At 46.1% G+C, this 16,324-nt stretch overlaps 2 protein-coding genes across 2 annotated transcripts in view; one reads left to right on the top strand and one right to left on the bottom strand.

The window, feature by feature from the left end:
- Positions 1-237: 237 nt before the first annotated feature.
- LOC143927272 (uncharacterized) lies at positions 238-978 on the bottom strand. The gene has a single exon (XM_077451276.1). It carries the CDS (start codon positions 961-963, stop codon positions 289-291), a length of 675 nt encoding a protein of 224 aa, XP_077307402.1. The 5' UTR covers positions 964-978; the 3' UTR covers positions 238-288.
- A 9,990-nt stretch (positions 979-10,968) lies between these two features.
- The window catches only part of C2CD3 (C2 domain containing 3 centriole elongation regulator), a 227,225-nt gene continuing 221,869 nt past the window's right edge, over positions 10,969-16,324 (top strand). The window contains exon 1 of the mRNA XM_077451274.1: positions 10,969-11,160. Within this exon, the coding sequence (XP_077307400.1) occupies positions 11,106-11,160 (55 nt within the window). The 5' untranslated portion in view covers positions 10,969-11,105. The remainder of the gene's footprint in view (positions 11,161-16,324) is intronic.

Genomic DNA, 16,324 nt, shown 5'->3' with positions numbered 1-16,324 from the left:
CTCATATCCGATTTATAAATAATTTTAGTAGAAGAGATGACATGGGAAGCCCTGTGTGCCATTAGCGATGTCAGTGTTATGTATGTAGGAGGTATAATGGTGCCCCTGATCTGTGTGTGTAGAGCTCTGTTGACCTGTAAGTAGTCAGTGTAGAATGTGAGGAGGATGTAGACGGTAGGAGGTATAATGGTGCCCCTGGTCGGGGTATGTAGAGCTCTGTGAGGAGGAGGTGGGTGGCTCTGAGAAGAGCCTTTGGGGGGTGTAGATGAAAGGAGGTCTCCGGTGGGATTATTTCTTCTTCGGAGCGGCCTTCTTGGGCTTGGCTGCTGTCTTGGGTTTAGCCGCCTTCTTAGCCGGACTCTTGGCGGCTTTTTTCGGCTTGGCTGCAGCTTTGGGCTTCTTGGGGCTCTTTGCCACCTTCTTGGCTTTGGCAGCTGCGGGCTTTTTTGCGGGTTTCTTGGCGGCCTTCTTGGGGCTCTTGGCTGCGCTGGGGGCTTTGGTGGTCGTCTTCTTCTTGGGGGACTTGGCTGGCTTCTTGGCGGCCGGTTTCTTGGGGGACTTGGCCGCAGCCGATGGCTTCTTGGCGCTTTTCTTAGCGCTTGCCGCCTTGTCGTCCTGCTGCTTCTTGTTGATCTTGAAGGATCCGGAGGCGCCGTGTCCTTTGACCTGGACGAGGCTCCCCTTAGTCACCAGCCCCCTGATGGCGACCTTGAGGCGGCTGTTGTTCTTGTCCACATCGTATCCTTCGGCGGCCAGGACCTTCTTGAGGGCGGCCAGGGAGACCCCGCTGCGCTCTTTGGAAGCGGCCACGGCTTTGACGAGGAGCTCGGACACGCTGGGACCGGACGGCTTCTTGTTGCCTTTCTTGGCTCCTCCGGCTGCCGCCTTCTTAGCCGGCTTCTTCTTGGCGGCGGCGGGCTCCGCTGGAGGAGCGGCGGCTGGGGCGCTCTCAGTCTCCGTCATGATTCTTCACAAAGGTTTACAAAACGTTCATAACGCGATGATCCCAACACTCTGCCTTTATACAGTACGATCGTCATTTCTATTGGTTGGTAGCAGCACGCTGTCTGCACTGCTATTGGTTACACATTAGACCCGCCTACCCACTCTTACTTCAGTAATGGGGAATCTTCTCTCTCTTGTGTTTCCCGGGCAGAGAGAAAAACGATTTTATACTGAAATAGAACGATGTCCGATCGTCATCGGGGACCCGATCTGCTCACTGGACTGTCACTTATCGGGGGTCACTCACAGCTGTCAGGAGCTGCTGAGGAGGCTGAACACAGAGGCTGCAAACACAACCATCCTCCTGAGTGTGGCTCCCATTCCTCCTTCTATCTTCTTTTCTACACAAATTCTACACAGAAAACAATCTTCTCACATCTCGCACTAGAATGATCTTCACATTAGATGAGTGAAGAGTGACCATCAGGAAACATTTCCCTCTAATACAGAACTCTGCTCATCTATAGCTGAGTAGAAGGAGCCTGGAACAAAAACATCAGCCGGTGACATGAGATCCTTGTGTGATGTGATGGCAGATATTGAGGACGTTTATCGATCTGTTTTACTACACAGCTATACATCCTACGCAGGTATAATGTTTGCTTTGAATCCTTCTATAGCTGTGTAGTAAAAGAGATCGATAAACGCCCTCAAAGTATCTGGATAACAATCTATGTATCGTGTTGACCAGATAATGATACATAACACATAAAATATGACATTGTGTAAATAGTTTATTGTTTTAGTAATTAAAGAGCCAATCCATCAACATTGGATCCCCCAAGAGATCATTTCTGTAACAAGAACTTTACTGAAAACCCTAATATAGTGTAGCTTGAGGTGAACATGGATAGTAAAAATTGGCTATTTGTAGGTTAGTGAGGGTCGGATTTATTTCTAGGCTACTAAAAATAAAAAATATATCTAATAAATAAAAAAATAAAAAAATAAATACTGACCAGGGAACTTATTTTAATTTGTGTTAACATTTTCCATTACAAGCTTTCAGGGTGTTCCCTTCCTCTCAGATCCAAGAAGATCTAAAAGTATAAGAAATTCAAAAGTTTGAACCCGAGGATTTTAATATTAGACCCCCTTTACCCCATTATCATCTCCCCTCTGTATCCCTGTTAGGTCCTCTCCTCCTTTCCATAGATAGCATCTCCTCTCTGTATCCTCAATATCTCCTCTCCTCTGTATCCCCAGAGCACCGATCTACTAGTGTGGATGAATCCCGGCTAATCCTGAAAATATACAGCGCCAAAAATGTCACTGATCCAATGATCCCAATAACATGGAAAGTACATGTATCTCATAATACAATAAATCAGCAGAGACACAGATTTTAATTCCAAATAACTTCTAGATCACTGTGAAGAAAGGAAAAAGAATAGATAGATAGATAGATAGATAGATAGATAGATAGATAGATAGATAGATAGATAGATAGATAGATAGATCCCCAGATCCCCAGATCCCCAGAAACTCCACACATGATGTCCACCTCCTCCCCCAACTTTATTCTGATTTATACTGAATATATAGCACACCGCTCCTTCCTATCATTAATAGCACCGCTCCACCGTATGTACAAAGCATCGCTCCTCTATATCACGAATAGCACTTCTCCGCTGTATCCTAATTATCACGACTCCACCAATATCTCCATGAAGATGACATGTTACCTGACCAATACTATCACATATGGGGGAGGGAAGACATTGGGGCTGAAAAGACCACCGATATCTCCATAAGGAGGATCTTCCCATCTAACTGGGGCACCCTCCAGTTTGTGGACTGGAGGAGTTGCTCTATTTTCCATACTTGCGGTATACAAATACCACACATGAACCATGATGATGTTATGTAAGTCCTGCAAGTTGATTTATATCAGGGAGTTACCTGGAAGTGACCCTCTGGAGATTTACTCTGATCACTGATAATATTCAATAAAAAGGTATAAAAAAAGATCCCACTCTATTCCATATGAAGGTGTAACACTGACACCTGGCGGTGAATAGGATACATGACATCTGTACTGAGATCTGCGAAGAGATACAATGTGATTCATTGTAATGTTTTCCTTCCTAATTCCCAAGTTGTGTTTACAATGTAGACTTTGGTAGCTGAACCAGAACAATGTCTGGGGATGTAGTGAATTGAAAACACAAACGGCCATCTAAATACTTGATGTGTGTTTTTTTTGTTTTGTTTTTTGTTTTGATTTTTTTCTTTTGGGGAAATATAGATGTACCTGGCTAGCAAAGTCCATCGAATAATACAGAATCATTTTGTACATGGTAAGAATGAAGTCACAACTCTTATATGTAGTATGTGGGTGGCTCATTTCCACTATACAACACAAAGACACCGCCTCCCCATACAAAGAGCCCCACATACATTGTTATCGGGAGATTTGATTGTAAATACAGATAATGGAAAGTTTCATCCCCATGGCAGAACAATGTGATAATGACCACACACCTCTCCATACCAACACATGTTACCAGAATAAAGCTTTCAGTTTATAGAACAATGTGATCTCATTACAGGGACTCCTAAATTCCTTCTCCTCCATCTTTTATTTCTGATTCATTTCTTTCAGAAACCATTCAAATGATTCCAATCATCCTCCCCACTGGAAAGGAACCCAGATCGTCTCTCTTTCCTCAGAGGAATAAAACAAATAATATCAGAGAGAAACACCCCTGACTGTGATTGGCTCAACTTTCAAACTGAATTCCATGGAATCAATATTACAATCAAATGAAATCTGCCCTTTGAGTTTATTTCAGTATCCGCCCTGCTATAGGATTTTTGCTATAGAGATCAACGAAAAGTCTACTGAACAAGTATGGGGAGAGCTCTCTTTCTGGAAACCTCAAAAGAAAGATATCATTGGTTGATGAATGGAACGCCCATAACTGTGATTGGTTCAGATTTCAAATTGAATTTCAAATTTTCCCACCGGAATCATATAGATTAGTGTGCATTTAATCCCCGGATCTCCATCATGTCACTGAGCGATGTGTATTTGTCACTCTTTCACAAATGCTGCAGTTACAGATGTTGCCCTTATCCCAACCAGAACATTCCTAAAAAGAATTGTGTAAAGACATGGGAAAGTACATTATGTAGCAATTATGACACTGCCAGATAAATCTATACAATGAAGGATTAAAGCCCCATTCACACTATCAGATTTTCTGCAGATTATTATTATTATTTTTTTTCCTTCAGATTTACCAAAACCATGTAGTGCAAGGGCCTGCCTGATTGCATACAAATTGTAACTCCTAAGGTCTGACCTCATATTATATGTTTTTGCTAAATCGAAAGGGAGGGAAAAAATCGGCAAAAAAATCTGATAGTGTGTATGGGGCTTAACAAAAAAGAACTAAATCAAATTCTTCTTTGTAACTAAAATCCAGCAAAATGTTTACAAGGCTCTGAATAGAAACATTGTCTGCACAGAACAGAATAGTTGTGACCACGCCCCCTTCCACCAGTCTCCAATCAGATACGCTTATATACATGAGATCAAGGTGTTGGATGGATTGTTGTTGCCTCAATATGATGAACGTCTACATTTCTCCTGTAACATACACTATACAGTCCGATTCTACAATTTGTCTAGATCTAATACAACAGATCTAAATGTCTATATATATATATATATATATATATATATATATACCGTACACACCGTATATACAACAAACATACAGTATACATGCTCTTAGCTTACAATATTGTTGTCTCCTATTTTATCATTTAAGTAGGTTGTTGACCAACCGATAAACACGGATGGTGTGGCGTTCTCCTCTTTTCTACATCCTCAGATAACTCCGGAGACCCCTAATGACCACCCAGGTAACAGAAGGCAGCCTTCATATAACAAACCTCCATCCTTATCTCTAGAATCCTACAATTTACTAATATATTTTCTGTATTAGGCCTTTACTTCAGGAGTGTTTTTAGGCTTTTTATTTCTTTTGTGAGTTGTTTTTTATTTTTTATTTTTTCCTAATCATATTTTTATTTTTATTTTAAGCTTGGGGTATTTCATGATTTACAATGGGCCATGTTATACTTGTATTTGACTACAGGATGGAGCCAGAGTGTGGAATGATTTCACTCTATGGCTCCATCCTGTGGTCAAGTTTGGGTTCTAGCAGGACTTCATTTTCTGACTAAAGTTCCACGTTAATGATATCATGGTTAAAGTGGAACTAAACCATTTTTACATCCAAGGAAGCTGCCATCTTGGCCTCTGTTTAATCTGCAGTTGCCATGGTACTGCACAAAATAGAGTATCCAGGGTATGGCACATATGGCAAGTGCCATGGGCACCATATGAAGGTGGTGCTCGTGAATGGCTGGGCAGCAAGCAGTGTTGTCTGTCGTGGCTGCCCATAATTTTTGGCAATTTCCAGAGGGGTCCCATGCGATCCTGTATTCGGCCAGCGAGTGGTGCCGCCCAGCCCCAAGGGCAAGCTTGACAGAGGATGGGCTGGCTACTACTGGTGGCAAGGCGAGCGATGTCATGGCGCATCCCACCAGGTGTGTCATAATTTAAAACAAAACAAAAAAAACAGCAGTCACCAGGAGAAGGAGGCGATCTGTGCAGATGGAACGGAGGAGCCCTCATAGTGGTCTGAGTATCCTGGCTCAGAGTGACAGATTGACAGTGTGAGTGTGAAAGCCCAGCCCAGGCATCCACAGTACTAGGGATGAGCTTGATGTTTGAGTCGAATGTATGTTCGACTCGAACATCGGCTGTTCGCACGTTCGGCGAATACCAAACATTATGGGCCATTTGAGCCAAATTTTTGTGGCTCTCGGCCCACAATGCACTTTACCATCGCAGTGCATTGCTGGGTCATGCTCATGCGGAGTCACAGAGCATGCTTGGCCAATCACAGCGCCGGCAGCGAAGAGAGCCATAATTGGCCACAGGCAGGATGCCCGTGGCCAATTATAGCTTAGGGGGTTTAGTACACACCCCACCCTATATAAGGCCGCCAGCGCCGGCGGCCTTGTGTAGTGTGTTCCGGTGTGCAGGGAAAGAGCTAGATAGGCAGGGACAGTGTGTTCTTTTCTCAGGCATCTGCAGGAGTTAGTGGGTGTTGTGTGCCTCCAGCACAGTATACATCTGTATCTACCCTTTATTGCTGGTTTTCTCTAATACAGGCATCTACAGGCATCATACAGGGAGTTAGTGGGTGTTGTGTGCCTCCAGCACAGTATACATCTGTATCTACCCTTTATTGCTGGTGTTCTCTAATACAGGCATCTGCAGGAGTTAGTGGGTGTTGTGTGCCTCCAGCACAGTATACACCTGTATCTACCCTTGATTGCTCTTTTTCTCTAATACAGGTAGGGATGAGCCGAACACCCCCCGGTTCGGTTCGCACCAGAACTTTCAAACGGACCCCAAATTCGTACAAACTTTAGAACCCCATTGAAGTCTATGGGACTCGAACGTTCAAAATTAAAAGTGCTAATTTTAACGGCTAATATGCAAGTTGCTGTCCTAAAAAGGGTTTGGAGACCTGGGTCCTGCCCCAGGGGACATGGGTCAATGCCTAAAATGTTTTTAAAAATGGCCGTTTTGGCGGGAGCACTGATTTTAATAACGATTAAAGTGAAAAAAAAAAGTGAAATATTCCTTTAAATATCGTGCCTGGGGGGTGTCTGTAGTATGCATGTGAAGTGCCACATGTTTCCCGTGTTTAGAACAGTCCCTGCACAAAATGACATTTAACAGAAATAACATCATTGAAAACTGCTTGCGGTTTTAATGTTATATCTGGTTCCTGCAATATGGTTGAAAATCATTGAGAAAAATGGCATGGGTAGCCCTCCCTGCCCATTACCAGCCCCTTTGGGTCTTGTATGCATATTAAGGGGTACCCCGTACCCATATTAAAAAAAGGAAATGCGTGTGGCCCCCAGACCCTATATACTCAGAACAGAAGTATACAGGCGGTGCAAACAAGACAGGGACTGTGTAGGTTTGTTGTGTTAAGTTGAATCTGTTTGTAATTTTCAACTGGTACATTTTTAAAGTGTAGCTCCAGTCAAAAAAAAAATATTTTTAAGCTTTTTGGAAAACATAGGGAAGGGTTATCACCCCTGTATAATTTGTTTTGTCGTCCATCTTTTTTCATCTCACTTGCTGTTGTCTCCTTCCGTTTGCAAGTAGGAGATGTTTGTAAATTGGATGTTTGAAAGTAGGGGCCTGCCCTATATGCTCTGCAGAAATGGCGGAACAAGGTGTTGGTTTTGCCACAACATTGTAAGCCCTCAAAGTGACTCTTGGTGGGCGCTGGAGCGCCCTGCTGTGAACGATTATATCAAGAATTGTAATTACATGCCATTGTTGAACAGTGGTAGAAAAATTGACCTTTGGTGGTTGTGGTGCTGGTGCCACAACACTATAAGTCCTCACAGTTACTCTGGGTGGGCACAGGAACAAGCTCTGCTGTGAAATATTATCCCTGTTCTGTGATGACTTCCTCCTGGGGCTGCTTATTATGAGGGGCTCCCACCATCCCTGCGCTATGCTCATTATGAGGGGCTCCCACCATCCCTGTGCTGTCCTGACTTCCTCCTGGGGCTGCTTATTATGAGGGGCTCCCACCATCCCTGTGCTGTGCTGACTTCCTCCTGAGGCTGCTTACGGTGCAGGTGTCAGTGCTGTATATCACGGTGCTGGTGTCAGTGCTTTATGTCACGCTGCTGTCAGTGCTCTCTATCACGGTGCTGGTGTCAGATCACTCTTTCACGGTGCAGGTGTCAGTGCTCTAGATCACGGTGCTGGTGCTGGTGGTCATCTCCTGCACACTCTTCTTTGCCTGCCCTGACCTTCCCTCGCCTCCATTGTCTCAAGAGTCCTGAATTGTCAGAACTTCACATATAAAAAAAGAATGCTTGTAGTTGTCAATCTCAGATTCACCTCATACATGTGTTATGTCATTGGCCATGTGGTGGGACTATGTGTGCACAGCTAGTAATAATTTTGTGGCTGCAAATATGACCTGTAGGTTTGTAAAGTTCACCATCCCTGTGCTGTTATGACTTCCTCCTGGGGCTGCTTATTATGAGGGGCTCCCACCATCCCTGTGCTATGATCATTATGAGGGGCTCCCACTATCCCTGTGCTGTCCTGACTTCCTCCTGGGGCTGCTTATTATGAGGGGCTCTCACCATCCCTGTGCTGTGCTGACTTTCTCCTGGGGCTCCTTACGGTGCAGGTGTCAGTGCTGTATATCACGGTACTGGTGTCAATGCTTTATGTCACGCTGCTGAGGTCAGTGCTCTCTATCACGGTGCTGGTGTCAGATCACTCTATCACGGTGCTGCTGTCAGTGCCTTATATCACGGTGCTGGTGTTAGTGCTTTATGTCACGCTGCTGATGTCAGTGCTCTCTATTACGGTGCTGGTGTCAGATGACTCTATCACGGTGCAGGTGTCATTGCTGTATGTCACGCTGCTGGTGATCATTTCCTGCACCCTCTTCTTTGCCTACCCTGACCTTCCCTCTCCTCCATTGCCTTCATGCGCTCCACCGTCCTGAATTGTCACAACAATTTCCCATATAAAAAAAGAATGCTTGTAGTTGTCGATCCCAGATTCACCTCATACATGTATTATGTCATTGGCCATGTGGTGGGATTATGTTTGCTCAGCTATTAATTATTTTGTGGCTGCAAATTTGACCTGTAGGTTTGCAAAGTTTGCCTCCCATTGAAGTCAATGGGGCCCGCCGCGAACGTTACAGTTTGTGAACTATCGGCCGCGTTCGCGGTCCGCGTTTGCGAAACGTCCCGTCGGAAGTTCGTCCATCACTACTCTCTTTCACAGTGCTGGTGTCAGTGCTCTCTATCTACTGGTGTCAGTGCTCTCTCTCTATCTCGGTGCTGGTGTGGTGTCAGTGCTCTCTATCACGGTCCTGGTGTCAGTGCTCTCTATCACGGTGCTGGTGTCAGTGCTCTCTTTCACACTGCTGGTGTCAGTGCTCTCTATCTCGGTGCTGGTGTCAGCGCTCTGTCTCGGTGCTGGTGTCAGCGCTCTCTGTCTCGGTGCTGGTGTCAGCGCTCTCTGTCTCGGTGCTGGTGTCAGCGCTCTCTGTCTCGGTGCTGGTGTCAGTGCTCTCTCTCTATCTCGGTGCTGGTGTGGTGTCAGTGCTCTCTTTCACGGTCCTGGTGTCAGTGCTCTCTATCACGGTGCTGGTGTCAGTGCTCTCTATCACGGTGCTGGTGTCAGCGCTCTCTGTCTCGGTGCTGGTGTCAGCGCTCTCTGTCTCGGTGCTGGTGTCAGCGCTCTCTGTCTCGGTGCTGGTGTCAGCGCTCTCTATCTCGGTGCTGGTGTCAGTGCTCTCTCTCTATCTCGGTGCTGGTGTGGTGTCAGTGCTCTCTTTCACGGTGCTGGTGTCAGTGCTCTCTATCTCGGTGCTGGTGTCAGTGCTCTATATCACGGTGCTGGTGTCAGTGCTCTCTATCTCGGTGCTGGTGTCAGTGCTCTCTCTCTATCTCAGTGCTGGTGTGGTGTCAGTGCTCTCTTTCACAGTGCTGGTGTCAGTGCTCTCTATCTCGGTGCTGGTGTCAGTGCTCTCTATCACGGTGCTGGTGTCAGTGTTTTGTGGCTGAAAATATGACCTGGAGGTTTTTAGTTCGCAAACTTTTGGCCACATTTGCGGTTCGCGTTCGTGAAATGTCCCGGCGGAAGGTCGTCCATCACTATCTAGCACCTGCCAGGGATGACAACGCCACCTATGGCCAAGCAGAACGCAAAGCAATCTAGCCAAACTGATACCGAGGCCAAAATTTAGAGCAATTAAACCCAAAACCAAACTGCGGTTCCAGGAATTTTAAATGCCAAAAAAACATAGCGCGTGCTCTTCAGGAGCCAGCGCTACATATGGCAATGAGGGAAGAAATTACATGTTGCACCTATATTGGGGAGACTGGGGGAAGATATTACATGTTGCACCCATAAACTGTATTATTTGTCAGTGTGAATGAGGGAAGATATTAGATGTTGCACCAATATTGCATAGTTGCCAACATTGTTAAAAAAAAACTCGGGACACTTTTTTGGCAGTAGGCGGAGTTGTGTTATAATTCGGGGGCAGGGCATGCGGTTATAGGTGTGGCATAGGAAAAGGTGAAAATGTGGCGCAGAAACATATAGGCGTGGTTTACATACAATAGTGGGCGTGGCTTACATGGGGCGTGGCTCAAAGGGGTGTGGTTAGTGTCTGAGATGAATGCGGGATGGAGAGGGAAAGGGAAAGGGGGGGGGTGGTGGCAAAAAATGGGGCATTTGTCTCCGCCGGCCGCTGACCTCTAGCGGCCAGCGGCGAAAAAAAGAAGGGGAATTTGAATTTTCCGGGACAAATCGAATTTCCCGGGGCAAAATTAATTTGGGACAAATGTCCTAATCCCGGGAATGTCCCGGGAAATTCGGGACCATTGGCAACTATGATATTGGGGTGACCGGGGAAAGTTATTACATGTTGCCCCCCTAAACTGTATTATGTCACTGAGGGAAGATATTGCACGTTGCACCCATAAACTGTATTATTTGTCAATGTGAATGAGGGAAGATATTAGATGTTGCACCAATATTGGGGCGACTGGGGGAAGATATTTTGGAATTGCCCTCCTTTGCTATATTATTTTAGGATAATTGGTGGAAGAAGTTATATGCTGCATCCATAAACTTTATTATATTGAAGGTTACTGAGGGAAGATATTAGATGTTGCACCTATTCTATAGTGGGGTGAGTGGGGGAAGATATTAGATGTTGCATCCATTAATTGTCTATTTATTATTCCACTGTCTATCCTCCTCGGTGTGCACTGGAGGGGGCGGGGTGTAGCGGGAAGAGCGCTGACACTAATCCAAACACCACGGCTCCGCCCCCAACAACTGTCATTCCCGACATCCTCTGCGACCCGCAGAGTCCCGACCCCTGATTGGCTTTGGGGGCGGAAGCGGAAGGGACGTCCTCCGGTTGCCAGGACACCGGGGAGAAGCTTCCGTGTGTTGTTGGCGGCGGGCAGAGAGGGATGAGATCGGAGCGGAGAGGATGAAGAGCCGGGGGGAGAAGAGCGGGAAGGCGGGGAGCCGGAGGAGGAGAGGAGGTAGGCTTGTAGAGAGAGGACGGTCATCTTATCACCACACTAATTATACTTCTCTGCCTGTCACACAGACCAGCAGAGCTGACTTCACTGGCTGCATGCTTCTTCCCTTTATCCTCTCTCTATCGGATCCCTCAGGTACTTCCAGGTATAGGGGGAGGGCGGCATGTGACCTCCTCAGTGGCCTGGTCCAGACATGGACACATGAGGTCCTCAGAGCTTACACCTGGGCCATTCGGGGGAGGGGGTGGTATTAGTGGGGGGCTGTGATGGGGTAGGGGTGGTATTAGTGGGGGGGGGGGGGGGACTGTGATGGGGGAGGAGTGGTATTAGTGCGGGGGCTGTGATTGGGGTGGGGATGTTATTAGTGGGGGGGGGGGCTGTGATGGGGGAAGGGTGGTATTAGGGGGGCTGTGATGGGGAGGGGGTGATATTAGAGGGGGGCTGTGATTGGGGATGGGGTGGTATTAGTGGAGGGGGCTCTCATGGGGGAGGGGGTGGTATTAGAGGTGGGGGGTTGTGATGGGGTGGGGACGGTATTAGTGGGGGGGCTGTGATGGGGGAGGGGTGGTATGGGGGGGCTGTGATGGGGGAGGGGTGGTATTAGGGGGGGCTGTGATGGGGGAGGGGTGGTATTAGTGGGGGCGCTGTGATGGGCGAGGGGGCGTTATTAGTGGGGGGTGGTATGGGGGGGGGGCTGTGATGGGGCGGGACGTTATTAGTGGGGGGGTTGTGATGGGGGAGGGGTGGTATTAGGGGGGGCTGTGATGGGGGATGGGTGGTATTAGTGGGGGCGCTGTGATGGGGGAGGGGGTGTTATTAGTGGGGGGTGGTATGGGGGGGGCTGTGATGGGGCGGGGACGTTATTAGTGGGGGGGTTGTGATGGGGGAGGGGTGGTATTAGGGGGCTGTGATGGGGAGGGGTGGTATAAGGGGGGCTGTGATGGGGAAGGGGCGATATTAGTGGGAGGTTGGTATAGGGGGGTGTTATTAGTGGGGGTGGACTGTGATGGGGGAAGGGTGGTGTTAGTGGGGGGGCTGTTATGGGGGAGGGGTGCTATTAGTGGGGGGACTGTGATGGGGGTGGTATTAGTGGGGGAGGGGGTGAGGGGGTGAGGGGGTCCTCTAAGAGAACATGTCACCACCCGGAATATACACGATAGATGTGCTCTAACTCCTTCCTTCTTTTTTTTTTTTTTTTAAGGTAGGTCATGCGCTTCTTTTGTGCATTTCTTGCATGTAGGGCAGCCCAGTGAAAAATAATGGGCAGCCCTAAGCATGCAAAAAAAAAAAAAAAAAAAAAAGCACGCTCTGTTGCTCCAGTGGGGTGATAACAGCGTTGGGCTCGGTTCATATTAGTGTGGGCTGTGCATTCCGGGTGAGAGAATCGCATTGATACCCTGCAGTTGAATCGCACTGTTCTTGCAAGATGCACAGGGATGCCATTCGTTCTGAATAGAGATCGAAAAAGAGAGTGAGTGCCTTCTATCCAATGGAATGCAAGTCAAGAGGTGGCTATGTAGTAGTTTATTGAACGTAGCAACAAGTGATCAACTCAACGCATTTTGGGGGAAAATACCCCCCTTCATCAGGGCTGCTGCTGCTGTTTTTGTAGGGAAGTCAGTTGTATCAGTGATTATATCCTCAAATAGTGCCACAGTCAAGAAGTCTGAGCAAAAGACAAATTACCCCCTAAGGCCGCGTACACACGGGCGCATTGTCCGCCCAACTTAGTCCGCTGAACAGTGTTTCAGTGGACAATCCGCTCGTGTGTGGGCTTCAGCGGACTTTTTCAGCGGACTGTCTGACGAACAAAGTCTTACGGAATTTCCGTAAGACAGTCCGTCCAAACTTGGTTTCAGCGGACTGTCCGCTCGTGAGTAGGCAAGTTCGCCGTACTAAGTTTGGCGCATGCTCAGAAAGGATTTCCACGGCGGAAGGTTGCATTGCAGTGTATTGGACGTCGTATTTCTAGTCCCGTCGTACGTGCTGTACACGTCATCGCGCAAGTTTTCAGCGGACTGTCTGTTCATCGTGTGTGGTCAAGTCCGTTCATGCAAATTTTGAACGGACTGTCTGTCAGACTGTCTGACGAACTTAGTTGGGCGGACAATCCGCCCGTGTGTACGCGGCCTAAAGTGGACTTTTAAGGCACTTTTATATATCATAAATGTATGAAAATTATAAATGTTGTTTGGGGAAAACAAATATCATTTATTTGGCCTTGTATTGTTAAAATAGATCACAGTACGAATGGAATGATTACAAAACTGTGTACAATGTCACCATATTCAACATAACAAATGAGATCCTCCTTCACCCGACGCGTTTCGGTGTGTGTATATGTATGTATATATATATATATATATATATATATATATATATATATATATATATATATATATATATATATACCGATATTTGGCATTTTTTTTAATTAATCGGCATTGGCCGATTGTGCTGATAAAAAAGCCGATTACCGTATATACTCGAGTATAGGCCGACCCGAATATAAGCCGAGGCACCTACTTTTACCACAAAAAACTGGAAAAAGTTATTGACTCGAGTATAAGCCTAGGGTGGGAAATGCAGCAGCTACCGGTAAATTTCAAAAATAAAAATAGATACCAATAATGTTTTTGAATATTTATTTCAAAGAAAACCAGTAAACTATCTCTGTAAAAAAATATAAAAGTGTAAAGAGGGTCAATAAAACAATATGGTATCAACAATAACTTTAAAAGTACAAAAACCTTAGCTCATTCAGCAACCAAGCTAAAACACAAGAGTTAAAATCCTTCAAAACTGGATTCCTCATCATCTGTATGTCCAAACAGAGCTTCAGCATTAGCTGGTGTGAGATTATCAGCGTAGACATTGTCATCATCACTGAGTTCGGAGTCATCACTATCACTGCTGTCGTTCTCATACAAAGCGCTGTCTTCACTGCCATCCATAGCATTACTAATGCCACATTTCTTGAAGGCGCGTTGCACCATGTCCTCCGGAATCTCTTCCCATGCATCACGAACCCACTTTGCTATCAATTCTATGTCGGGCTTCATCAGATTTCCACCTTTTGTCAGTCGGGCTTGACCAGATGACATCCATTCATGCCACATCTTTCTCACACGGTCTTTAAAAGGTTTATTTAAACACACATCTAGCGGTTGCAATACAGATGTAAGCCCACCTGGAATAACGGCCAAAGTAACTTGAGAAGATTTTGCCATTTCTTTTATGCCATCAGATGTGTGGGCTCTGAACATATCCCAAACTAGCAATGATGGTTTTTTCTTTAAGGCTGCTCCTGGTCGTTCTTTCCAAATTTCTTCCAGCCATTTTTTTGTTCCGTCTTCATCCATCCAGCCTTTCACATGTGCGCGCACTGTAATTCGTGGTGGGAATTTGACCTTTTTAGGCAAGGTCTTTCTTTTAAAAATAATGACAGGCCGCAGCTTTGTTCCATTAGCCAAACATGACAGAACAACTGTGAAATGATTTTTTTCATTTCCTGTGGTTCTGAGAAAAATAGTTTTGTCTCCCAAACTTGCCACAGTTCTGTTGCTTGGAAGATCAAAGGTCATCAGTGTTTCATCCATATTTCCAATATCTCCCAGGTCATAGTTATGGATCCTTCTTTGTTTTATGATGAATGAATGGAATGACATCACTTTTTCATCAAGGTCTTTTGGCAACTTCTGTGAAATCTTTGTTCTTTGCCGCAAACATAGGGCAAACCTATTCATGAAGCGGGTACACCATCCTGCTGACGCAGCAAATTTTTCAATGCCTGGTGCTTTTAATTTGTCATCTTTAGCCATTTGAAGGGCACGTAAGCGAATTCCCATGCGTGTTACGCAGTAACCATTTTGACGACACTCCATAACCCATTTATGCAATTCAGTCTCTAGAGCCCCATATGAAGTTGTTAAACCACGTTGAGCTTTTTTTGCCTTTGGAATCTTTTCCAAGTCAGCTTTCTTTTTCCGCCATTCCCTCACTTGTTTTTCATCAACACAAAATTCCCTACTTGCAATACTGTTATTGCTTTCTTCTGCTCTTGACACAACCTTAAGTTTGAAACCAGCTTCGAATGACCTGCGTTTTTCTTTTGGTCCAGGATTACCGGTAGAAGTGTTGGGATCCATTTCTAACAGGATAAAAAAAAAAAAAAGACTTGTTTGGGTACCTTTTGAGGCCTAATGCAGGCTGATATTACAGAAAGTGATGACATGACTGTTTGCATAGAGCAGCCTGTGTTAGGGCTCATAATATACCGTACATTCTACCAGTGTCCTGCCTGTGCCCATTAAATATACAGCCTGCCTGTGTCCATTAAATATACCGTACAGCCTGCCTGTGTCCATTAAATATACAGTACCCATTGTAATAATGCTCTGGATAACACATTAGACACATACCGGTATACAGCCTGCCCATTAAATATACAGTAACCATTGTGAATTTTCACTCACCTCATGATGCTGATGTCCCGCTGTGATGATGATGTCCGCAGACAGGGCCGCTGATAGAAATCATGGGGCCCCGTACAGCCTACCTGACGGGGCCCCCTTCAGCTCCACCCTGGCCCCACCCATTGCCCCTCCCCAGACCCCGGCGCCGTCTATGGATACCGTAATATAAATTTACCGTAGTGTGCTGCCATTCCAAAGGTGGGCATCGTTTTAAAGCATGGTCTGTTTGGTACCGTATCTATTCACCACTCGGTGCAACATCTTTTATATTTAACAAAAAAAAAAAAAGGGTACCGGTATTCTTTTGTGTTTACATGTGCTAGAATTCATTAAGGCTGGGTTCACACTGCTGCGGCTACGAGAACCGGATGTCATTCGCACCGCACTGCAGTGCAAAATCACATCCGATCTCTGTGCGATGCGAGTTCAGCCATACAGATAGTATGGCTGAATTCGCATCGCACCTGCCCCAAACTCGCACAGGACCCTTTTTTTTGGTCCGCAGCAGAATTGGATCGCATGGGTGTTCACACCATACGATCCGATTCCTGTCCGAGTTTGCAGATCGCACTGCGATATGCGATCTGATCTGGGGGTGTCATTAACATTTCACTGACACTCCCAGCAGTTCGCATAGGGCAGTGTGAAGTGCCGCTGGAAGGTATGCGATGTGGGAACCCGCCGCGGAT

Source organism: Lithobates pipiens, unplaced genomic scaffold, assembly GCF_037356315.1.
Source record: "Lithobates pipiens isolate NorthernLeopardFrog02 unplaced genomic scaffold, aLitPip1_a1.2 Scaffold_23, whole genome shotgun sequence".
Taxonomy (NCBI): Eukaryota; Metazoa; Chordata; class Amphibia; order Anura; family Ranidae; genus Lithobates; species Lithobates pipiens.
Note: the sequence above shows the minus strand (reverse complement) of the source record. Positions and strands in the feature narration are given on the sequence as shown.

Bases quoted from the DNA above. Each gene is read 5' to 3' on its own strand.
- LOC143927272 (XM_077451276.1), bottom strand. From the start codon at position 963: ATGACGGAGACTGAGAGCGCCCCAGCCGCCGCTCCTCCAGCGGAGCCC.